Source organism: Monodelphis domestica, chromosome 1 (assembly GCF_027887165.1).
Source record: "Monodelphis domestica isolate mMonDom1 chromosome 1, mMonDom1.pri, whole genome shotgun sequence".
Taxonomy (NCBI): Eukaryota; Metazoa; Chordata; class Mammalia; order Didelphimorphia; family Didelphidae; genus Monodelphis; species Monodelphis domestica.
In genome coordinates this window covers 598,134,259-598,160,508 of record NC_077227.1, presented here as the reverse complement: position 1 = coordinate 598,160,508, position 26,250 = coordinate 598,134,259, and the positions used below count along the sequence as shown (strand labels likewise).

The 26,250-nt window shown below is 38.8% G+C and overlaps 1 protein-coding gene across 4 annotated transcripts in view; it reads left to right on the top strand.

The window, feature by feature from the left end:
• EXTL3 (exostosin like glycosyltransferase 3) overlaps window positions 1-26,250 on the top strand; it is a 93,259-nt gene that overhangs the window by 33,799 nt on the left and 33,210 nt on the right. For all 4 annotated transcript variants that reach the window (XM_007476508.3, XM_007476507.3, XM_007476509.3 and 1 more), the window contains exon 2: window positions 21,351-23,982. In XM_007476508.3, coding sequence (XP_007476570.1) covers window positions 21,835-23,982 — 2,148 coding nt within the window. In that variant the 5' untranslated portion in view covers window positions 21,351-21,834. The remainder of the gene's footprint in view (window positions 1-21,350; window positions 23,983-26,250) is intronic.

Genomic DNA, 26,250 nt, shown 5'->3' with positions numbered 1-26,250 from the left:
TGAAGGGCCTCAAGCCAATATGGCCTAGACCTGAGTCTTAAGAGAGAGAATCAGTCAGTCAGTCTTTTAACACTCACCACAAGGTCTGCCTAAACAAGGATTCTAGTGACACCAGGCCAGCTCCATCTCAGCTGACTCCACCAGAGAGACTTCCAGCTAGAGACTGTTCCAAAGGGCCTCTCTCCAGAGCCTCCAGAGGGACAGAGTCCCCCTCACAGAGGAGCTCCAGTGAGACCTCCTTAGAGATTGTCCTCCAAGAGTTTCCCTTCTCCAGAGCCTCTCTCAAGAGATTCTTCCCAAGCGATCCTCATCAGAGATCCTCCAAAAGGATTTCTTCAAAAGGAATCTCTTCTCAAGAGATTCTGCCTTTTCTTATATAGGGGTTTTTCTCCCATGTCACCTCCCCTAAGTCCCTACATCCACCAATCACTGTAGACGCTTTCCAAAGGACTGCCCATCTAAATTCCTGCTAAGTCGACCAATCTCCTCAGTAAGTCTGAACCAGTGAAAACACAGCTGAGTCAACTAATCTTATTAAGACAAAACTTGCCCGACCCTTTTAGGTACCTAGCATCTCATTGTATCAATTCTGGCTCAAAAAACTCCTTGCCCCACCATAAGCATGGATCCAAGTACTTTCTTTTGTTTAGCAAGGAGTTTTCTCCCCCAAAGCAGTCTTAAGTATGGGTGGAGTAGAGGTTCTCCCATTTCTGATCCTGGTGAGTTCTCACATCAAAATGGGGAATGTTTCTCAGTAGGGAATTTGTTCCAATTAAGAATTCCCCGATGGGAAAATTTTTAACATTCACAAGTCTGAGAGATTTCAAGATTTACAGGTCATACCCAGTGGGACTTTTGTTCCAATGCCACAACTCCTCAGGAATGCAGAAATACCTCCACAGTATGATGAGTGTTAAAGACTTTTGCAAAATATTTGTGCTCTGTAAGCCATTATTGTCCCACCAGAAACTATGTTTGGATTATGTGTATGCTCTGGCCTAGATCTACTACTAACCTCCTGCAGTTGTGTGGGGGCTATCCAGATGTCTACCATATTTAATTTATTTAAAATTCTATTCATCTCTAACTTCTTTCTTATTTATTTTTTTGGTTAGGTTTATCTAGTCCTGAGAGGGAAAAATTAAAACTCCTGCCATCATTATTTTGTTATATATTTCCATTTGTATCTCATTTAGTTTTTCCTTTAAAAATCTAGATGCTATAACACTTGGTGCATATAGGTCCAATACTGATAATGCTTAATCAATAATAATTAGCCAGTAATCCATAGTAAATCCCCTTCCCCAACCTAATATAGTTCTCTTTTTCATCCCTTCCAATTATGATATTGAAATCACTTTTTAAAAGACTAATATATATTGAGAGAGAGAGAGAATAATTGAGAGAGAGATTCAAATTCGCAAAATTATGTCCATTTTAGCCCCAACTGTCATAGATCATGACAGCTATTCCTGCCTTCTCTGAATCAGCTGAGGCATAGTATATTCTGCTCCAACTCCATAGTACATTATGCTCCAGCCCCTCACCTTCCCTCAATGCCTGTCTCTCACTTTCAGTGTGTTTCTTGAAAACAATACATTGTCAGGTCCTGGGTTTTTATCCTTTCTACTGTCCATTTTCTTCCTATGGGTGAATCCATCCCAATTATACCCAGTGTCATAGTTTATTAGCTGTGTATTTCTGTCTACTCCATTCTTCCTTGATGTTTGTCTCCCCTTTCCTTTCTTTCTACTGTATCCCTCATTAGATATCCAATTTCCTTTGACCAAAGCCTTTCCAATTTACACCTCTTTCCAAAAATCCTCCCATATCTTCTCCTCTTGCCCATCAAATTAGTTCCAAATTAGTCCACCTTTCCAAAGGTCCCTCCCTTTCCCCCCACCCACTTACCTTTTAAGTCTTATTCTATCTACTCTGGTAGTTAGTTAACATACATGTCTAAGACTGTATATTTAACTAGATTGGTCCTGTTAACTTGGAAATAACACAGAACTATTAAATAGTCAGAAAAACCAAGTCTTTAATCAGGATAGGGATAAGTCCAATTTGGCCCGTTACTCAGAGTCGGCGCCACAACCTTTTCAGGGTGCACACCCTGGACTCTGGGGATGTTATCCCTAGGGAGCGCCACAAAGCTAGAAGACAACTCTGAGGAACAAAAGAATTTGGGGAACCTATATACCATTTGGGGAATCCAGGGGCAGGGAAAGATGATTGACATCACTATAGCTACAGGGAAAATGGGAGTGTTCAAACTACACTGACAGGATACAATCAAGCTTGGGAAAAGAATCATAGCTAGAGGCTAGGGTGTAAGAGAAGGGGCTGCTTACAATGGATACTAAAGGATGGTTCCTGCTCAGGTGTGGATCTTCTTGGGAAAGGTTCTAATACAATAGGGAAGATTACCTAAAACAAACAGGGTCCTTAGCATATGCATCTCTCACCCAACTAGAATTCTCATTTCCCTGAGGGTCCCCCACTCAGTCTGAAACTTCTAACCTGGGATTCTCTTCAGGGTATATTCCCATGGGAACAGGGAAAAGTACAAGCTTTGGGGTCTCCAATCTACAAGCTAAATCTAAAATTGGGGTTCATCAGATCCCACTAGGCCACAAGTTTGGAATTCCTAAATTCCATGTTGACAGTCCTTAGGTATAATCTTTCAAAACAGGTTTTCTACAGTTACTGATATAACCATACAATTTTGATTAATTTCATCTATCATTTTTATAATTTTCTTAATATTGAACAAGCAATGAAATTCCTGACAAAATCCAGACTGGTCATATTATATAATCTTTTGCTGTTTTTGTAGTCTCTTTGCTAATACATTTTATTCAGTTTTTGTGCTGCTGTTCTCTAGGATATTGGTCTGTAATTGTGTTTTTTCCTTTTTTTGTCTTTCTTTGGTTAGGTTATGAGACTGTATTTGTGTCATAAAAAATAATTTGGTAGGATCTCTTTTGCTATTTTTGCAAACAGTTTATATAATATGAGATTTAATTGCTCTTTGAATGTTTGATATTGTTCTCTTACAGATTCATCTGGTTATGAGGTTTTTTCCTTTAGGAATTGATTTAAGACTCATTCAGTTTCTTTTTCTGAAATAGTGTTATTTAAATACTCTTTCCTCTGTTAATTTGGCTATTTGTTTGGGTATACATTCATCCATTTCATTTGTTATTTATTATATAATTGGGTAAAATAGTTTCTAATAATTTCATTTATTTCCTCTTAATTTGTTTTGAATCTTTTTCAATTTTGACATTAGTATTCTGGTTTTATTATTTTTATAAAAGATGAACTGTTCCCCCTCTCCTCCCGCCCAACTGGTTTCTAATTATTCTGTATGTCAATTCAGATTTTTTTCTCTTAGTTTTGTTACTCTTTCAATTTTCATGATTTCCAAGTTGGTGTTTAGTTGGAGTTTTTGACTTTGTTGCTTTCCTAATTTTTTAAGGTGAATTTGTTGAATTATTCTTTTTCTCTTTTGTTGAGTTAAAGTTTCATAGGTGTAACATTTCTTCCAAGAAGTCATGGTGATATAATGGATAGAGTGTTGGATACAGCATCAGAAAGATCTGTATTAAAATCTTGCCTCAATACTTATTAGCAATGGGACCTAGAGTATGTCACTTAACAGCTTAGTGCCTCAGTTTCCTCAACTGTAAAATGAGAGGGTTTGATTTGATGGCTTCCAAAGTACTTCATAGCTTTAAATTTATAATCCTATGATCCTGTTTTTAGTATCTTGCTTCATTTTTTGTCATTTCTTTGTTAACGATTTATGGTTTCTATAATTTGTCCTTTGACCCTCTAACTCGTTAGTATTAAATCATTTGGTTTCCATTTAAATTTGAACCATTTCTTCAAAAGCCTTTAATTGATTTTTGGTTTTAGTTGTGTTATTGTCTATAAAGGATGTTGAATATTTCTGCTTTTCTGTATTTGTTTATGATATTCTCATGTCCTAGCAAACACCTGGTCAGTTTTTGTAAATGAGGCAGTTACAGCTGAGAAATACATATTCTTTTTTCTATTGCCATTTGGTAATTGCCAGAGATCTACCATAATTAAGTTTTCTGAAGACTGATTCATGTTCCTCACTTTATTGTTATTTTTCTTATTGTTAGGATCATCTAGGTCTAAGAAAGCCACATTGATGTCCCTAACTATTATAATTTTGATCTACTTCTCCTTGTAATTTAACTTTTTATCAAAGTACTGAATTTCTGTCCACTAAGTGAATTGAAATATTGATATTTGAATCACTGTATCTAAATATGGCTATTATTTCATTGTTTATGGTATCTTTAAGTGTAATTGCTAGCTAATGGCAGACATTTACATAGTTGCTTTAAGGTTTGCAAAACACTTAAAAAGATTATCTCATTTTATCCTTACAACATCTTTGGGAATTTGGTACTTTTATGTTTTCTATTTTTTAGATAAGAAACCTAAGGCAGAGAGAGGTTAAATGTTCTCTGGGTACATACCTAATATGTGTCTAAGGTTGGATTTGAACTCAAACCATAGTGACTCTAGGGCCAGTTCACTACCCACCGCCAACTAGCTGAATAACATAGTTTTTCTTTTTATCTTTTTAAACTCTACTTTTACTTTACTTTCTCTGAAATTCTATTGCTACCCCTAAGTTTTTTCATTTTTTCCTGAAGCATACAATTTTTGCTATAGTCCCTTGTTTTAATTCTGTGTGAATCCTTATTTTAGTTGTATTTCTTTTAAACATTATTTTGTTGGATTCTCCTTTCTAATCTAGACTGTTATCCTCTTCCATTTTATTGATGATTTCATCCCATTTACTTTCACTTTTATGATTACTAAGTGTATATTTTCCTTTGATATATTCTCTTATGCATTTTCTTCTCTTCAATCCATTCCCCCTTTTGAAAATAATAGCTAAAATTTATATAATGCTTATTGTGTACCAAGAACTATGCTAAGCACTTATACATAGCCCTGCAAGTTAGGTGCTGTTATTATCCCCATTTTGCAGATAAAGAAACTGAGGCAAATACAAGAGATGGTCAAAGAGAAAGAATGTGATCATCAATAGTGATTTGCTTCTATTCCACTGCCCCATTTTTCTTACCTTTTCTCAGACCCTAATGATTGGTTCTTTTAGTTTCTTTCCTTTAGATCCTTCTTTCATAGTTTGTCCTCTGAAACTAAAGTTTGTTTTCCTCCTGATAATTCCCTTCCTGAAACTTACTCTTCTAATTAAACCCATCCATGGATTTTTTTCTCAGAATGTTTTAAAATAGATAAAATAAAGTACATAGAATTATGAAGAATACCAAACATATAAAGTTATGATATTAAAGAAAAAAATAAATATGTGTTCTTCAAAGGTCTCAGGTTTGCCTTTAATATATGGGCATTAATTGCTTTATTATTACTTAGATTTATTGACCTTTAGTAGAAAAATGGTTCCTTACTCTAACCTTAGATGAAAGATTTCTGTGTTATAACCTCAGCCTGAATTAAAAAAACAAACAAACAACAAACCACTAAATATAAGCTTTTCTATTCCTTTCACAGTTGTGGCTTCTGGAGACATAGTAATTTAAACACTTTATGATATAAACATTTGTTCTAGTTTTATTTTCCCATTTGATGGGCAACTATTGCCTGCCACACACTCCCACCATAATTTAACTTTGCCTAACCTTGCAGAGACCCAGAGCCATAGCTGGGAATTTTTTTCTCTCTGAGGAAAAGAACATTGGGATTAACCCCTTAGTTGAGAGTGAGGAGATCAAGGAGGAGAAACTGATTAATGACTGCATGGGTCAAATCAGGAGAAACTCATTACAGCATTCCATTTGGTGACTTCTTGTTATAAAATAATATTGCAAGTTAGATGTTTTGCTCCCTTGTTTGTGTTTTTCTTGTGCCCTGTAGGTACTATTTGCCTGCTATAAATTTAACCCCTTAATTGCTCTGCCCTAGTTATGGCTCTGCAGATATCTAGATAGTATTTAGCCAGCATTCCTAAGAACATACAGGGAATCCTTTTATTTTTTCCTTACTTATAATTTGCCCTTCAGTCAACATTAAACACTAACATACACTTTGGGTGTGAAAATACTGGGGGATCCAATTTCTTTTCTGGTAAATGTCTCATCTTGCCCCATTTTCCCCAGTTAGTGTCTGGTCAAATCCAGCTTACTTAAGGTCTACAGAAGGAAGGTTTCTAGCCAGTACTAAGGTAGATCCTATTGTATTAAAAAAAATAAAAATAAGGGCAGTTTTGTGCTCCAGTGGAAATTTGGACTTTCAGTATGGAGAGGGGGAAAGAGAGGAGAACCCCCTTCTCAAAGCAGGGTTCAGGGGAGACAGCAGATGTAATGGGTTGGCTCAGAGAGAGGAGAGAGGGTTTGAAGATTTTCCCCCTTCTGCCTTCCCTCCTTAGCTAAAGCTGCTCTCCCTAATTCGCTCTTCAAGACCAAAGGGTCTCCCCTTGATCTGTTCACTCACACTCAGTTTGGGGAACAGATAACTTTTAATGTTAACTCAATCATGTAATACAAAGGAATAATGGGCAGGGAAGAATGGGAAAAGGAATGTGGGAAAAGGGGGTCCCTGTCTATCTAAACCCCTTTCCCCTCCCTCCTTGAGTTTGGGTGGGAACTCAGGCCTTGGCAGCCTGAGCTCCCTGAGAGAAAGTCATGTTGACTCACTCCTGTGCAACAGGAGCTGAGGTAAAGTCTGCTCAGGTTTCTCTTCAGAAGTCCCTTCAATTGGGAAGTGTTGGGGGGAAAGATTTCCAGTCACCAGCAAGAAAAGTGGGTAACCCTCAGGAGAAAGTCTTTTTCTCAACTTCTCTCTTTGGCTTCTCAAGTCCGAGAGCTCCTCACTGTTTTCCAAGCCAGAGTCTCCTCCTCCTCCAGAATCCACTCCTGGGGCCCCCTCCCCTGTCGAGGTGATCAATTTCACATACTCTTTAGCCTGGCACTTTTCTCCAGTGTCAGCCTCTGTCACACTATTGCCACTATTTTCTGGTCAGACTGATGGCAGTTCTAGATTATTCCTACCATCCCCCTCTTCCATTACTATTCCACTCTTACTGACACCAGCAGCTCTAGGAAGTCTCCTGGCTACATTGAATAAAATACACTAGGTCTAAACCAACATCTCATAAAGTATACCAAGATAAATTCAAAATGGGTGTCTGGTTTAGACATAAAGAATGCTACCATAAGCAAATTAGGGGAGCATGGAATTGTTTTTTATTAGGTTTACCAAGAGCAGCAGTTGAATATTCTAGAGCTATCTTAAACTTTCCTTGCAGTCTCCCAGGTTTATAATGTTAGCATTACCCTGGACATCTCGCTCACTCTCATCTCACGTATTCAAACAATTGCTGGATCCTGCTGTCCACTTCATCACACCTCATTCAGCTGACTGCTTATCTCCACACATAGCTACCCTCTTTATTCTGGCCTTCATCACATCTTGTCTAGGTTATGTTAATAACCTCCTAACTTGGTCTTCCTCCTTCTAGTCTTTCTCCATTCCAGTTTATCATATGCACTGCTGCCAGAATAATTTTCCTTAAGGGCAGATATGACAGTGTTATTCCCTCTCTGCAATATACTTCAGTGGTTCCCTTTTGCCTCTAGGATAAAATAGAAGCTCCTCTTTTTAGCTTTTAAATCCCATTACAACACAGCCCCAATCTATCTTTAGGTTTCCCTTATTGGATATTATCATTCGACGTTCTGTAATGTAGTCAAAGTGGCTTTCTCTCCTTTTCTCGCAAAGTAGTCCATTTCTCATCATCATGCTTTGCACATGCTTGGAAGGTACTCTTTCCTTTTTCTGCCTCATAAACTGCCCCTCCCTTCCTTTAAGATGTAGCTCAACCACCATTTTCCACAGAAAGCCTTTTCTTGTCCCCCTCTTCCCCCCAATGTTGGTGTCTTCTCTGCCAAACTACATTGTTATGACTAATTTGTATACATTTGTTATGTATGTAGGTATATGTGCATGTGCTATATAGATTTTAAATGTTCTTAGTTTCTCTCATTAGAATGTAAACTTGTGAGTAGGAATTGTTATTATTGCTTTTATTTATATCCCTAGTATCTAGAACAGTGCCATAATAAGCATAGTACTTAGGGGGTAGCTGGGTGGCTCCGTGGATTGAGAGCCAGGCCTAGAGAGGGTTGATCCCAGGTTTCAATTTGGCCTCAGACACTTCTTAGCTGTGTGACCCTAGGCAAGTCACTTGACCCACATTACCTAGCCTTTAGTACTCTTCTGCCTTGGAACCAATACCTAGTACTGATTCTAAGATGGAAGGTAAGGGTATAAAGAATTGAAAAAAAAAAGTAGCATAGCCATACTAGTTCTCAAATTAAATTATGAAATAGTAATCGTTAAAACAATATGGTATTGGCTAAGAAATAGAGTGGTAGATCAGTGACATAGATTAGGTACACAATTCACAGAAAAGAAACATAGTGTTTGATAAACCCAAGGATCCAAGCTTTTTGGATAAGAATTCACTATGTGAAAAAAAGACTTTTGGGAAAACTGAAAAACAGTATGGCAGAAACTAGATCTAGACCAACATCTCATACAGTATACCAAGATAAAGTCAAAATGGGTGCCTGATTTAGACATAAAGAATGCTACCATAAGCAAATAAGGGGAGCATGGAATTGTTTATCAGTGAGATATTTGGAAAAAAGAAGAATTTATGACCAAACCAGAGACTGCATTACAGGATGCAAAATGGATAATTTTGGTTATGTTAAAATGTTTTTGTACAAGCAAAACTAATACAACCAAGATTAGAAGGAAAGCAGAAAACTGGGGTGGGGGGGGGATTTATAGCAGATGTCTCTGACAAAAGGCCTCATTTCTCAAATACAGAGAGATCTTATTCAAATTTATAAGAACAAATCATTCCCCAAGTGATAAATGGTCAAAGGATAGGTACAGGCAATTTTCATGTAAAGAAATGAAAGCTATGTGTAATCATATTAAAAAATGCTCTAAATCACTATTGAATAGAAACTTGCAAATGAAAACAGCACTGAGGTACCACCTCATACCTATCAAATTGACTAATATGACAGAAAAGAAGAAACTGGGGCTGTCAGAATCTGAACAAAGAAGGCCTAGGGAGGATAACCCTAGTGGTCTGCAGGTATTTGAAGGATTGTCATAGGGAAGAGGGATTAGACTTGTTTTATTTGGCCCCAGGAAGCAGAACCAGGAGAATGAGTGGAAGTTCCAGAGAGGCTTATTGAAGCTTGATATCAGGAAAACTTTTTTTTTTTAAATCAATTAAAGGAATGGGCAGAGAGGTGATGGGAACTTGTAGTTTACAGGTCTTAAAGCAGAGTTTGAATGAATGACAACTCAATGGGTATGTTTTAGTAGAAATTGTTTTCATTTGAGGATCAGTCTGTATGGCTGCTGAGGTTCCAGTTTTTAAATTGTTATTCTGTAATAGAGAAGGTCTGGAAAGCTAACATTTTACAAGTTAACATTTAATACAATGGGAAGTAAGGCAAGATGATTATTAGCAGTGACAGTTGGAAAAGGCTTAGTGTAAGAGATGAACTTAAAGGTAGGTCCTGAAAGATAACTGAGGAGACAAGGGAGAGTGCTTCAGGCAAAGGAATCATCACCATTGGTTTATATACCAAATTTTGCATGGCATATGTGGGAGATATTGAAAATATTTGCTTTGTGGAGAATATTAAGAATCAGTAAGAAATAAGATTGAAAATTTAGGACAAAGTCAGATTATTGAAAGCTTCAAATGTGAAACACGTGATTTTGGATTTACATGGGAGCTAATACCATTGTGAGCTAATGAGCAGGAGAATGGCATGTTAGAGAGGACTGTTGCAGTAATCTCAGCATGAGATGATGAAGGCCTAAGCTAAGGTGGATGGCAGTGAAAACAGTAGAATGGATAGATTCAGAATAGATGAAGGGAGAATTGACTGGACTTAGCAATGGACTAAAGATGGATGTCAGGAGAGTGCTAAAAGATGACTCTAAGGTTTCTAACCTTGGATGCTACAAGATCAGGGGTAGGAGTAGAGAAAAGGTTATAGGGATGCAATAAGTTTTATTTTTTATGGGTTGAGTTGAAGGTACTACTAAAGTATAGATGAAAAGTCAGGGTTGGATTTGTAAATTTGGGCATCTTCTGTACAGAGTTAAAAGAGTGAAAAGGAAAGGTCTCAGGAGAGGCCTCAGTTAGGTGTTTGGGAAGAAAAAGGAGCTGGGAAAGGTGACAAAATCAAAGGCCATCAGAGCTGGAAGGGATCTTAAAAGATAATCTGTTTGAACTTCTCACAAGAAATATCCCAGTTTCTAAGCCAATCCTCTTCATTCTTACAAATGAGCCAATGCCCAAGTAAGGGAAATGACAAACCTTTTTAGTTGGAATTTTCTAGAATTTAAAGTCAACACATCATTTGTTCAGGAGCTGGGGGACTCATGGCTTCATAAATATTTGGTAGATTTTTTTATGATTTTTTTAGAACTGTTTGTGCTATTATACATTAATATATCAGCACCTTTATCAGAGGGTAATGCCCCGTAAGTTGGAGTCAGGAATTTAATTCAAATACTGCCTTAGACACTTACTAGATATGTGACTGGGCAATTCACTTCACCTCTGTTTTGCCTTAGTTTTTTCATCTGTAAAATTGGGATAATAATAGCACCTACTTCATAGGTTGTTAATGAGGATAAAAAGATAATATTTGTAAGGCACGGCTTAAATTCAAAATATTCAAAATAAATGTTGGTATGGGAATGGTGGGTGATGATGATGATGATGATGATGATGATGATGATGATGATGATGATGATGATGGTGGTGGTGGTGGTGGTGGTGGTGGTGGTGGTGGTGGTGGTGGTGGTAGTACTGGTAGTGATCTTACCTTAATCAAAAAGAACATAACACTTGACAGAAGGGTTAAGATAAGCTTTATAAAACAATATTGGGGCAGCTAGGTAGTTCAGTGGATAGAGAGCTAGACCTGGAGACAGGAAGTCCTGGGTTCAAATCTAGTCTCAGATACTTCCTAGCTGTGTGATCCTGGGCAAGTCATTTACCCTCATTGCTCTTCTGCCTTGGGTCCAGATACTTAGTATCCATTCTAAGTAAGGGTTTCAAAACAAAGAAGAGTTACCCAACAGAATTCTCTTCATTTCTCTTGATCCAAGTCTGCCCAAACACAAATTGACAGCAGTAACTGGTGGAAATGGTACCAGGCAACTCTTGTGGCATATTTGGTCTGTGTTTCTGTGTGATTACTCTGCATGAGTATGCACAATTTTTCTTATGCCTGCAATATACATAAGGGAAGCCTTTTGTAATGAATGGGGAAATGGAGCCCCCCACTACTTTTACTTGAGGCTAGAGAGTGAGAGAGATAGAATGGAGCAAGAAGGTGGAGAGAGGGGAGAGATTGTTCCTTCCCTCTCTTTCCTTAGTAAAATCAGCCCTAGTTGTCTTTAGAATTACAGAATATACAGGCCATCAAAGAACTTCCTAAGAAAAAATCTCCAGGGCCTGATGGATTCACCAGTGAATTCTATCAAACATTCAAAGAACAGCTACCTCCAATACTATACAAACTATATGACATAATAAGCAAAGAGGGAGTTCTACCAAATTCCTTTTATGACACAAATATGGTACTGATTCCAAAGCCAGGCAGGCCAAAAACAGAGAAAGAAAATTATAGACCAATTTCCCTAATGAATATAGATGCAACAATCTTAAATAGGATACTAGCAAAAAGACTCCAGCAAGTGATCAGAAGAGTCATTCACCATGATCAAGTAGGATTTATACCAGGGATGCAGGGCTGGTTCAACATTAGGAAAACTATCTACATAATTGACCACATCAACAAGCAAACCAACAAAAATCACATGATTATTTCAATAGATGCAGAAAAAGCCTTTGATGAAAACACACCCATTACTATTAAAAACACTAGAAAGCATAGTAATAGAAGGGTCGTTCCTAAAAATAATAAACAGTATATATCTAAAACCATCAACTAGTATCATCTGCAATGGGGATAAACTAGATGCATTCCCAATAAGATCAGGAGTGAAACAAGGATGCCCATTATCACCTCTATTATTTGACATTGTACTAGAAACACTAGCAGTAGCAATTAGAGAAGAAAAAGAAATTGAAGGCATTAAAATAGGCAAGGAGGAGACCAAGTTATCGTTCTTTGCAGATGACATGATGGTCTACTTAAAGAATCCTAGAGATTCAACCAAAAAGCTAATTGAAATACTCAACAACTTTAGCAAAGTTGCAGGATACAAAATAAACCCACATAAGTCAGCAGCATTTCTATATATTTCTAACACAGCTCAGTAGGAAGAACTAGAAAGAGAAATCCCATTCAAAATCACCTTAGACAAAATAAAATACTTAGGAATCTATCTCCTGAGACAAACACAGGATCTATATGAACACAACTACAAAACACTCTCCATACAACTAAAACTAGACTTGAACAATTGGAAAAACATTATTGCTCATGGGTAGGATGAGCCAATATAATAAAAATGACCCAAACTCATTTATCTATTTAGTGCCATACCCATTGAACTTCCAAAATTTTTTTTTTACTGATTTAGAAAAAACCATAACAAAGTTCATTTGGAAGAACAAAGGATCAAGGATATCCAGGGAAATAATGAAAAAAAAAAACATACAAAGGAAGGGGGCCTTGCAGTCCCAGATCTCAGACTATATTATAAAGCAGCGGTCATCAAAACAATTTGGTACTGGCTAAGAGACAGAAAGGAAGATCAGTGGAATAGACTAGGGGCAAGCAACCTCAGCAAGACAGTATATGACAAACCCAAAGATCCCAGCTTTTGGGACAAAAATCCACTATTTCATAAAAACTGCTGGGAAAATTGGAGGACAGTGTGGGAAAGATTAGGTTTAGATCAACACCTCACACCCTACACCAAGATAAATTCAAAATGGGTGAATGACTTGAACATAAAGAAGGAAACTATAAGAAAATTAGGCAAACACAGAATAGTATACATGTCAGACCTTTGGGATGGGAAAGCTTTTAAAACCAAGCAAGACTTAGAAAGAGTCACAAAATGCAAAATTAATAATTTGGAATACATCAAATCAAAAAGTTTATGTACAAACAAAACCAATGTAACCAAAATCAGAAGGGTAGCAACAAATTGGGAAGCAATCTTCATAAAAACCTCTGACAAAGGTTTAATTACTCAGATTTACAAAGAGCCAAATCAATTGTATAAAAAATCAAGCCATTCTCCAATTGATAAATGGGCAAGGGATATGAACAGGCAATTCTCAGCCAAAGAAATCAAAACTATTTATAAGCACATGAAAAAGTGCTCTACAACTCTTATAATCAGAGAGATGCAAATCAAAACAACCCTGAGGTATCACCTCACACCTAGCAGATTGGCTAACATGATAGCTATGGAAAGTAATGAATGCTGGAGGGGATGTGGCAAAGTAGGGACACTAATTCATTGCTGGTGGAGTTGTGAATTGATCCTACCATTCTGGATGGCAATTTGGAACTATGCCCAAAGGGCGATAAAAGACTGTCTGCCCTTTGATCCAGCCATAGAACTGCTGGGTCTGTACCCCAAAGAGATAATAAGGAAAAAGACATGTACAAGACTATTCATAGCTGTACTCTTTGTGGTGGCCAAAAATTGGAAAATGAGGGGATGCCCTTCAGTTGGGGAATGGCTGAACAAATTGTGGTATATGTTGGTGATGGAATACTATTGTGCCCAAAGGAATAATAAACTGGAGGAATTCCATGGGGATTGGAATGACCTCCAGGAAGTGACGCAGTAAGTGGAACACAACCAAGAGAACATGTACACAGAGACTGATACACTGTGTTACAATTGAATGTAACGGACTTCTCCATTAGTGGCAGTGGAGTGATCCTGAACAACCTGGAGGGATCTATGAGAAAGAACACTGTCCACATTCAGAGGAAAAACTGTGGGAGTAGAAACACAGAAGAAATGTAGATGTAGACTCTAAATGAACATCCTAATGCAACACACAAGGAACATGGAAATAGGGTCTGATCAAGGACACATGTTAATTTCCAATGGAATTGCATGTGGGGGGAGGGGAGGGAGGGAAATCATGTGATTTTTTGTAACCAAGGAATAATGTTCTAAATTGACTAAATAAATCAATTTAAAAAAAAGAGAGATAAGAGAAAGAAAGAAAAAAATTTACAGAATATATCCTTTTAGAGACCGGGTTGGATGTAAAGTCAAGGACTGAAACTGGTTCTTCTTCCTTGAGGAGAAAGTGTAGCTCTCCTCTCTGAGCTTCCCGTCTCTCTCCCTGGATATTATGAGGCAGGCACTTGATCTAAGGAATATCTATTTATTCTAAAGGGACACACACAAGATAGGGTAAATAGGATTGTTGGGTAACGAAATGGAAAGTGGGAAGTAGGAGATCCCTAAGGCTAACAACCAACCAAATCCTAACGTCCTAGGTCAGTTGTGAGAGCTGTTTTGACTTCTATCTACCCAGGTTGTAGTAAAAGTTCAAGGAGAGACTTTAGGGGATGGAGAGGAAAATCTTTCAATGGATGGCTTTATAATCAAAGTCCTATCCACTCCTTTTCTCATCAGCTGGATCCAAGGGGTTTGAGTTCACAGAGTGAGATGCTCAAAATGCTCAGAAGGTCTTTTGCTTCAGAGATTTCTCTGAGAGCAACCACCTGGAGAGGCTCCCAAAGAGAAGTGAAGTAACTGCTTTGAATCTCCTCTCTTACACTTTTCATAATATGTAGCTATGGAATTATTTTCAAATAATAGTTCACATTCATTAGCACTTTATAGATGACAGATCAGTGACTCTGTAGGGAAGATCGTACAGATTGAGTTTGAAAGAAAAAAAGTAGACCTTTTTACAAATTAGAAAACCAAGGTTCAGAGTGGGAGCAATAGTTAAGTAAAAAAAAATTTTTTTTAAACCTTTACCTTCCGTCTTGGAATCAATACAGTTCCAAGGAAGAAGACTGGTAAGGGCTAGGCAATGGGGGTTAAGTGACTTGCCCAGGGTCACACAGCTGGGAAGTGTCTGAGGTCAGATTTGAACTTAGGACCTCCCATCTGTAGGCCTGGCTCTCAATCCACTGAGCTACCCAGCTGCCCCCAGGAGGTCAGAATTTTTGAGAACTTTGCTTGTTACATTTTCACTCACATCACAACTCACTATGCATAACAGGGAAGTTGGAATACTTACTTCTCTTGGCATCTTCAAGGATTTCCCTTTACCATCATCACTCAATAAATTTTCTTCCTTTGAGATCCAATTGATACATATTTGTCCAGGTTAAAATTCTAGTGGGTTTTCTCTATTGACCTCCAGGACATTCTCCTTTGCTCAGTGAATTCCCTGCCTGGCTCATAGTCTTTCTTTCCTCTTCAGCTTTTGCTTTCATACTAGGGAAATCCAAAAGTACATATTGGTACTCACTCAAATACCCTTAACTCTAGGTTCCTCAATTTATTAATTTCTCATGACCCACTCCACCCTGTAGTGGCAGAGTGGATAGACTGCTGGACCAGGAGTCAGGAGAACCTGAGTTCAAATCTGTTATCAGACAGTTACTAGCTTGTGACCTTGGGCAAATCACTCAACTCTGTCTCAGTTTCCTCATTTGGAAAATGAGCTGGAAAAGGAAATGGGAAAACCACTCCAGTATCTTTGCCAAGAAATAATTTGTCAGAAACTCGTTGGAATGATAAAGAAACGACTGAAAACAACTGAACAATAATATTCTACCCTGCCTCAGCTATACACAGATAGTGATACCCTTAATTTTCCATGTAAGGGGGAAAGATGTTAATTATAAAAAAAGGTTTGACTGGATTATATTTAAAATACGGTTGATAGGAAAATAATTTATTCTGAAAGAGATTTATTTACAAAATATAGAAAGTGTGAAGTAAGAAAACCAGAGAGAGGTTTTAGGGTAAGATATCTAGCCTAAGCACTAAGTAATTTGCTCCCAGCCCCTGTCTCAACCTGGGCAGAGAGAATTAGCACTTAGGCCTTGGCAAATCTTAGGACCTAGGGAAGTCTCTCCTGAGGCTAGTCTCTTCAGAAAATCCAACATGAAAGGAGTCAGCCTTTCACTCACTATGTCTTAGGTCCATTCAGCAGATTCTCCACCAGCCTCTACTCCAAAGAAAGAAAGAACTTTGTAGAACTGCACTCAGGAAGTTGTCACTTCCTTTTAAAGACACTTTCTCTTGCATCACTTCCTATGCCTTTCCCTAATTCTATGTCTACGAATCACAGTTGAAGTCCTGCTTTAGGACTGCTCAGGAGGCAGTCAGTCAATTCTAATTCATCACCCACTATTGCACATGTGGCTCACAGACCTCCCTCACTCAAGTGTGAATGGGGTGTTTACACCTTTGGTGATTACATCTAAAAATGGGCAGATCTTCCCACTCAACTTTAAGTAGGGTGTTTATACTTTTGGTGATTAAATCTAAAAATAGGCAGGGGTTACAGTTTACTCTTCATAATCAAGGGAGAGTTAATTATTTTCATTTTCACAATTAGGGGAAAGTTAAATTTAATCTTCACAGCCATCATCTACAAATGCACTATTTTCACATTTATGAACCCAGAAATTCCTTTTTCTGATCACAATCTATTGCCATTTGTCCTCTCCTTCTGCCTTATAGCCCCCCAAATATGCTCTTCCTCTTCACTCTGCCCTCTAGTTCCTCCCCCCCTTTGGCTTTTTCCCATGCCAATATTCCTATTTGTACTGGCTGTATTATCCTCCCTTCTAGAACCATTATGAATGACTCTTTAATGAACCAAGTCAAGTCTACACTGTCTTCTGTGGAGGAGGCATTCATGCATGCCAATTGTACTGGCTGTATTATCCTCCCTTCTAGAACCATCATGAATGACTCTTTAATGAACCAAGTCAAGTCTACACTGTCTTCTGTGGAGGAGGCATTCATGCATGCCTCCTCCACACTTCTAGTGAGTTTTTTCCTCCTTTATCTTATTGAAGATCTTTCCCCACCAAATCATAGCCTTGGATTACTCCCATCATCTATTGATTTCACTCCTGTTCATGCACTATTGATACATAACCTCAACTGGGTCCTCACTGCTGCAAATCAATCCTTTTACGTCTCCCTAATTGACTTACTATCCCACTCACAACAATGGCATTTCCAAACTTTTTCATCCCTCAAATTTCCCATAGCTTCTTCTCTCAACCCTCTCAGCTAAAAACTTTTGTCTCATATTTCTCTGAAAAAATTAAAACTGTTTGCTAGAACTCCATTTTCCTTCTTCTTCATGTCAAAATGCCTTCCCTGATTATCTCCTTATGTCCTGTCTTACATAATAAGGCAGCCCTTCTCCTTGTCAAGGCCAAATCCTCTATATACACAAGTGATTCTATTCAGTCCCCATGTCTCTAGCAGATTTTCCCCTTCTGTCATCCCCATTCTCTCATTTATTTTTAATCTCTCCCTTTTTACTGGATATTTCCATTCTGCCTGTAAACTTTACCATGTCTCCCCTCAAAAATATTCTCACTTGACCCATTCATTCTTGCTAGATATCTTCCAATGTCTTTCTTACCTTTTCTAGCTAAATCCTTTGAGAAGGTTCTTTACAATCGATGCCTCCATTTTCCTCCCTCTCACTCTCTTCTTTACTCTCTATAGCCTGGTTTTTGACACCATCATTACTCTGAAACTGCTCTCTTCAATGTTTCCAATGATTTTTAAATTATGAGATCTGATAATTAAATCAGTTGATGATGATTAAATTGCCTCTTCACAGTCATCCTTGTCAACCTTTTGGCAATGCCTTTGATGTAGTCAAGGACTCTATTCTCATGATACTCTATTTTCTCTAGGTTTTCATGGTACTGCCCTCTCTTAGTTTTCCTCTTATCTCTGTGATGCTCCTCTTCAGTCTACTTTACTGTTTCTTCTTTAAGATCACAACTGTTAAATGATGGGTATCCCCCAAGTCTCTGTCCTGGACATTCTTCTCTTCACTCTTCTCTTTCTATATTATTTCACTTGGTGATCTTGTCAGCTCCCATGGATCCAACTCTCATCAATTTATACAGATGATTCTCAGATCTATTTATCTAGCCCTAAAGTTTCTTCTGACCACTAGTCTCTCATCTTCAACTTCCTAATAGACATTTGGAACTGCTTGTCTGGTAGACAACTTAAACTGAACTCATTATCTTTATCCTACCCAGATCCCAGCTTTTGGGACAAAAACCCAATATTTCACAAAAACTGCTGGGAAAATTGGAAAACAGTATGGGAGAGATTAGGTTTAGATCAGTATCTCACACCCTACACCAAGATAAATTCAGAATGGGTAAATGACTTAAATATCAAGAAAGAAACTGAAGGTAAATTAGGTGAAAATAGAATAGTATACCTGTCAGATCTATGGGAAAGGAAAGAATTTAATCCCAAGCAAGAGACAGAGAATATTACAAAATGCAGAATGAACAATTTTGATTACATTAAATGAAAAAGCTTTTGTATAAACAAAACCAATGCAACCAAAATTAGAAGGGAAGCAACAAATTTGGAAAAATTTTTATAATTAAAAACCTCTGACAAAGGTCTAATTTCTCAAATTATAAGGAGCTAAATCAATTATACAAAAAAATCAAGCCATTCCCCAACTGATAAATGGGCAAGGGACATGAATTGGAAATTTTCAGATAAAGAAATCAAAACTATCAATAAGCACATGAAAAAGTGTTCTAAATATCTTGTAATTAGAGAAATGCAAATCAAAACAACTCTGAGGTACCACCTCATAGCTAACAGGTTGGTTAATATGACAGCAAAGGAAAGTAATAAATGTTGGAGGGGATTTAGCAAAATTGGACCACTAATGCATTTCTGGTGGAGTTGTGAATTGATCCAACTATTCTGGAAGGCAATTTGTAATTATGCCCAAAGGGCTTTAAAAGACTGCCTACCCTTTGATCCAGCCATACCACTACTGGGTTTATACCCCAACGAGATAATAAGGAAAAAGACTTTTACAAAAATATTTATAGCCACACTCTTTGTGGTGGCAAAAAACTGGAAAATGGGGGGGGGTGTCCATTGATTGGGGAATGACTGAAAAAATTGTGGTATCTTTTGGTGATGGAATACTATTGTGCTAAAAGGAATAATGAACTGGAGAAATTCCATGTGAACTGGAAAGGCCTTTAGGAATTGATGCAGAGTGAAATGAGCAGAACTAGGAGAACATTATGCAGAGATGGTATACTGTAGTACAATTGAATGTAATGGACTTTTCTACTAGCAGCAATACAATGATCCAGACAATTCTGAGGGACTTATGAGAAAGAACACTATCCACATCCAGAGAAAGAACTGTGGGAGCAGAAACACAGAAGAATAACATATGATTGATCACATGGTTTGATGGGGATATGATTGGGAATGTAGACTCTAAATGATCACTCTATTGGAAATATTAATAATATGGAAAATAGGTCTTGATCAGTTAAAAAAAAAATAAACCCTACCCACTTCTGAATTTCCCCTCTTACTATCAAGAGTAAGATATGTCTTGGTACCAGCTCTGCCAACTTAGTTGTCATCCTTGATCTTCCCCTCTTTCATCCTTCTCGTCCCTCTTACCCTAATAGCCAGTCAGTTGCCAAGTCTTGTCTTTTATATCTTAATAACATCTTTTGTATATGCCCCCTCTCTTTCCTGACTCTGCCAAGTGCCAGTGCCAAGTGCTGACTTTCATTACTTCCTGCCTGGTCTACTCCCTAGAATTTTCTTCCTCTTCACCTCTGACTCTTTGCTTTCCTTCATGTCTTGGATGAAATCCTACCTTCTGAAGAAGGCTTTCCCATTTCTCCTTAATCAATGCCTTTCCTTTGAGATTATTTGTAGTTTACTGTTTATATTCTATTCAAAGCTATTTTGTTGATGGCTAACCTGTGAGACTGAGTTTTTTGAGATCAAGGACTATCTTTTGCTTTTTTTGTATTCTCAGGGTTTAGCGTAGTGCCTGACACATAGGAGGCACTTAATACTGCTTATTGACTAATCGAGGACATAGGCTGGGTAATAGTTGCAGGATTGAGTTGTATGTGGAAGAGATTACAGTAAGAGGAAGCAAGAGAAAAGGTCTTTTTCCTCTGCAAGATATAAATTCTGAATCACCCAGATTAATGTAATGAGATACAAATTTACTAAACCATCAAGTGCCATTTGCTTGGAGCCTTTACCCTCCTTAGTCTTATGCCCATAGATAAGTGAAGTACTCTTTTTGGGGGACTGGAGTGGTTAGAAGCCTGAGTCCTAGAGACTTGCCTCAATTTATATATAATATCAACTCAGTAGTTAGACCCCAAAATGGAAGAGGATGAGACACTCTCAAGAGAAAGCATGCCTCATTTCTAAGTTATGCTTGGCTTCTGAAGCCTAGTCCTTTTTATTATTCAGCATGGCTTGTATCAGAATGGCATTAGACCTTCACCCAAGATTTTTGCCTTTTTGGCTTTAGGTATGATATCTGAGAACTGGTCAAACAGTACTAGGATCGGCCTTTACCTGAGTTTCTGAGCTAGCTATCACTTCTCTTATAATACTTTGTAATGCATGTCTCTATTTCCTTTAGTTAATCATCTTGACATTCTTTAGTTACCTGGCCTTCCTGGTTGATCCTCTTTTGAACAAACTTCAGAAGATTTTTTTTTTCCCCATAAATTTTATTTATGGCTTATTTTTTTACTTTGTCAGTATAAGCTTCTTTGCATTCTAAAAGATGACCGACTTTTCTTCTTATAATTTTGTATTGATAGTCTAGATCCAATTAAGATTAAGGGTGGAATTTTTATTGGTTTTAATAAAAGGAAATCAGAGTGGAAGTGAAAGTTTTTTAATTTTGTTGTTTTGTTTTGTTTTAGGGGAGAGGAAGCTTTCATTATTGTCATTCCCCATCATCATTTTTTTAAACCCTTATATTCTGTCTTAGAATTAATACAAGTATCAGTTCTAAGACAGAAGAGCAGTAAGAGCTAGGCAATTGTGGTTAAGTGACTTGCTCAGCTCACCTAGCTAGGAAGTGTCTGAGGTCAGATCCTCATAGCAAATTAAAAAACAATAACGACAACACAAAACATTGGACTTGAAGTGCTTCCAAGTTGTACTTATAATTTTCTGCAAGACTAACTATGCTTCTTCTCCCTTTTCAGGTCTGACCACCTCCTAAAGCTAGCAGTAGAAGAAGCAGTGCCAAGACAGAAGCCAGGCTTTGTTCATAGTCCATCCAGCTCTGGATACCAACTATGTGTATTCTTCATTTCGTGGCATCAAGAGGCAAGAGCCATGGCAGCTGAGCAGGGCTACCTGATTCCAGGGTGTTTTTCCTGGGTGTCATTGGCAGACGTTTCTCTTTCCCTACAGCAGCAACATGGCCTCTCTGCCTGTTTGACAGAGATTGAGGGCATGTTCCTTGATGGACAGTCACAGCTTAAAGCCTGCAGGAAACGGGTCAGAGACCATTTCCATTACAGCTGAGGAAAATGAAATTTCCATTTTATTTGGTGCCTTTTAGAGACAGTGCACTGACTCTTCAGGAAAGGAGTGAGGAACAAGTTGAGTCGTTTAGTGGAAACTTTCATGGTTATGGCTACTGAACCAACGTGATCAGAGGGGGAAGGTGTCACACAGAGACTTATGACAGGCTATACCATGTTGCGGAATGGGGGAGTGGGGAATGGAGGCCAAACCTGGATGCTGCGATGGTCCAATCGCATCCGACTTACCTGGCTCAGCTTTACACTCTTCATCATTCTGGTTTTCTTCCCCCTCATTGCCCACTACTATCTGACTACCTTGGATGAGGCAGATGAGGCAGGCAAACGAATCTTTGGGCCACGCGCTGGCAATGAGCTGTGTGAGGTGAAGCATGTATTAGACCTTTGTCGCATCCGTGAGTCAGTCAGTGAAGAACTCTTGCAGCTCGAAGCCAAACGGCAGGAGCTGAACAGTGAAATTGCCAAACTCAACCTGAAGATTGAAGCCTGTAAAAAGAGTATTGAGAATGCCAAACAAGACCTACTTCAGCTCAAGAATGTCATCAGCCAGACTGAGCATTCCTACAAAGAGCTGATGGCCCAAAATCAACCTAAACTTTCCTTGCCTATCCGACTGCTGCCAGAAAAAGATGATGTAGGCCTGCCTCCCCCTAAACTTCTACGTAATTGCAGGCTACACAATTGCTTTGACTACTCTCGTTGTCCTCTCACTTCTGGCTTCCCAGTCTATGTCTACGATAGTGACCAATTGGCCTTTGGTAGCTATCTGGACCCCCTGGTCAAGCAGGCTTTTCAGGCCACAGCACGAACCAATGTCTACGTCACAGAGAATGCAGACTTTGCCTGCCTTTATGTGATTCTGGTGGGAGAACTGCAGGAGCCACTGGGGCTGCGGCCTGCTGAACTGGAGCAACAGTTGTACTCTCTGCCCCATTGGCGGAGAGACGGACACAACCACCTCCTCATCAACTTGTCATGGAAGTCAAATACCCAGAATTTACTGTATAATGTCAGTACAGGTCGAGCAATGGTGGCCCAGTCTACCTTTTACACTGCTCAGTACCGACCTGGCTTTGATATAGTCATATCACCACTAGTCCATGCCATGTCCGAGCCTAACTTCCTGGAGATCCCTCCACAGGTTCCAGTCAAGCGGAAGTATCTCTTCAGCTTCCAAGGCGAGAAAATCGAGTCCCTGCGGTCCAGTCTTCAGGAGGCGCGCTCCTTTGAAGAGGAGATGGAAGGTGACCCTCCAGCTGACTATGATGACCGTATCATTGCCACCCTGAAGGCAGTACAGGACAGCAAGCTGGATCAGGTGCTGGTGGAGTTTACCTGCAAGAACCAGCCTAAACTTAGCCTGCCTACTGAGTGGGCACTGTGTGGGGAGAGGGAGGACCGCCTCGAATTACTGAAACTTTCCACCTTTGCTCTGATTATCACGCCGGGTGATCCACACTTGGTGATCTCTGCCGGATGTGCCATGCGGCTTTTTGAGGCCTTAGAGGTAGGAGCGATTCCGGTGGTGCTGGGGGAGCAGGTGCAGCTTCCCTACCAGGATATGTTACGGTGGAATGAGGCTGCCCTGGTGGTGCCCAAGCCCCGGGTCACAGAGGTTCACTTTCTGCTGCGGAGCCTCTCCGACAGTGACCTACTGGCCATGAGGCGCCAAGGTCGCTTTGTTTGGGAAACCTACTTCTCCACAGCTGACAGTATCTTCAACACAGTTCTGGCTGTGGTTAGAACTCACATCCAGATCCCAGCTGCTCCCATCCATGAAGAAGCAGCGGTTGAGATTCCCCATCGCTCAGGCAAAGCGGCTGGCACTGACCCCAACATGGCAGACAATGGGGATCTGGACCTGGGTCCAGTGGAAACAGAACCACCCTATGCCTCTCCTAAATACCTCCGCAACTTTACCTTGACTGCCACTGATCTTTATCGCAACTGGAACTCAGCCCCAGGGCCTTTTCATCTTTTCCCACACACACCTTTTGACCCTGTTCTGCCTTCAGAGGCCAAATTTCTTGGTTCTGGCACTGGATTCAGACCCATTGGTGGAGGTGCAGGAGGTTCTGGCAAGGAGTTCCAGGCAGCACTTGGAGGCAATGTTCCAAGAGAGCAGTTCACAGTGGTGATGTTGACTTATGAACGAGAGGAAGTGCTCATGAACTCCTTAGAGAGGTTGAATGGCCTCCCTTATCTGAATAAAGTGGTGGTTGTGTGGAACTCCCCAAAGCTTCCATCAGAGGACCTCCTGTGGCCTGACATTGGCGTCCCCATTATGGTAATAGAGAAATAGGCTTTATATGGCACTCTAGCAGATTTCTTTGGACCTTTAAAAATTACCCTATCCGTGTTCCTCAGTTTCCCTTTCACTTCTCTTCAGTTTTCATACATTACATACTCTACTTATTTCTTACTCTTCCAGTTATTCTAAAGCTCTGTAGTTCTGATATTGGCAGAGCTTACATTTTCCTATATTCATTCATTAAGAAGTTTTTAACTAGACTGAAGAAATACTGTTTAAAGGCATGACTTTTCATGAAAAAGGAGAGTTTAAAATTTGGAGTTCAGGGATTCTGGATCTCTATTTTTAAGTAACTGTCCAAGGCAAGATTAGTAGGACTATACAGATTGTAATAACAAAGACTTCTAACAGTCTTTTATTATCCTCTAAATTACCTATAAACAAATTCCGTTTCATTCTTAAGTTAGGGAATCTTATATCAGTAATGGTCTATTGTATTTGTTTTTCAAATGATCACAACAGAGATGATTAATTAAAGCTAGTTTAAAAAATTAATCAATAAAAAGATACAGGAATTTCATTATTTCAGGACCGACTGGCATCATTTAAGATGTATGCAATTCTGCTTTATAAGGAGATACATGAACATTAGTTCTGTTTCATGTACCTGCAGGCTTTGCTTCTTTAGTTTGACCACAAGAATATGGTAGGGAGTGTCTTATTTATCCAGCCTTCTGAATATAAGGTATGTGGTATAGTAGAAAGTACACTGAATTTATAGTTAGGAGGTTCTGGGTTTGACTTCTACTTTTGCTACTTAATACATAAATTGTCTGGGCCTCAGTGTCCTGATTTGCAGAATGAACTAGATGATAGGGAAAGTCCCTTCCAGTTCTCAAACTAGAGAAAATTTTCTCTTTAGTGGAATTAGAACTAGAACCCAAGAGAAACTGAGAACTTAATCTAGCAATGCTCTTCCCAACTTCCTCTATTGTTCACATTAATACTTTATTTATTTATTTATTGAATTTATTGTCATATATAATAATTGATGTCTTCCAATTTTCATTTGAGAATCACAAAGAAGTGTATTTTATTTTTCTACCCATTGAATTTCCAGAACTTGTAATTCCCAGGCTTTAAAAATAATCTTAAATAATAAAATTCATGTATATGCATACATATATATGTGTGCATATATGTTTATTATAGATAGTGCTTTAAGGTTTGCAAAATGCTCTCCCATCTGATTGAAGTATAAATTGCATTGTTATATCCATTTTATAGATGAAGAAAGTAATAGAGCGATTTGCCCTATGGCATATGGATTGTGTCAGAGTTGGAATTTGTACTCACATCTTTTGACCTCTTTTCACTACACTAAACGGTCTCTTTTAGGCCTTTGCTAATGCAGTCTAGCAGCCAAGAGGAGAGGATCAGGTCATAGAATAGGTTCTGTAATAGAACCTGGAGTTAAATGATATGGCTGAATATTTCTACCATCAACCCTTAAATACTTTTCACTCACCATTGTTAGAAAAAAAATAAACTGATCTCTTTTTTAGGAGTTTAGATTTTCTTTGTCTTAAAAGCCCTGTTTAGGGTGCTAGGGGGTGAGTGGATGGGAATGGGAATCAGGAAGGCTCCTCCCAAGTTTAAATCCAGCCTCTGACACTTCCCAGTTATGTGACCCTGGGCTAATCACTTAACCTTATTTGCCTCGGTTCCTTATTTATAAACTGAGCTGGAGAAAGAAATGGCAATCCACTTAACTATTTTTGCCAAAAAAGACCCCCAACCAGGATCACAAAGAGTCAGACACGAATGTAAACAGTTGAATAGCAATGCAGTCTTGTTAGCAGTGCACATAGGTACATTTTTTGAGTACCTAGCATGTGTTAGTGTGTGTGTGTGTGTGTGTGTGTGTGTGTGTGTGTATGGTTATTATATTGAAAATCTAACCTCAAAATCTGTTCTTCTAGAGCAGTGATGGCCAACCTTTAGAGACTAAGTGCCCAAACTATAACCCTCACACTGCATGTTAGCCCTGCCCCAGACAGGGGAAGGAGGAAGTGCTCCCATTGGGCTGCTGGGCTGAGGGGCGTGTCTTAGGAGAAATGTCCTCAGGTGTGTGTGGAGAGGGGGATGGGAGCAACTCCCTCTGGCACATGTGCCATAGGTTCACCAACATGGTTTCAGGAGATTATTTTTTAAGGAAAATAATATAGGTAAATATAGAGTATTCTTTTCTTAAGTTGTAGATTTCATTTCTAGGGAAGTTAAGGAGATTAGTAATATATTGAT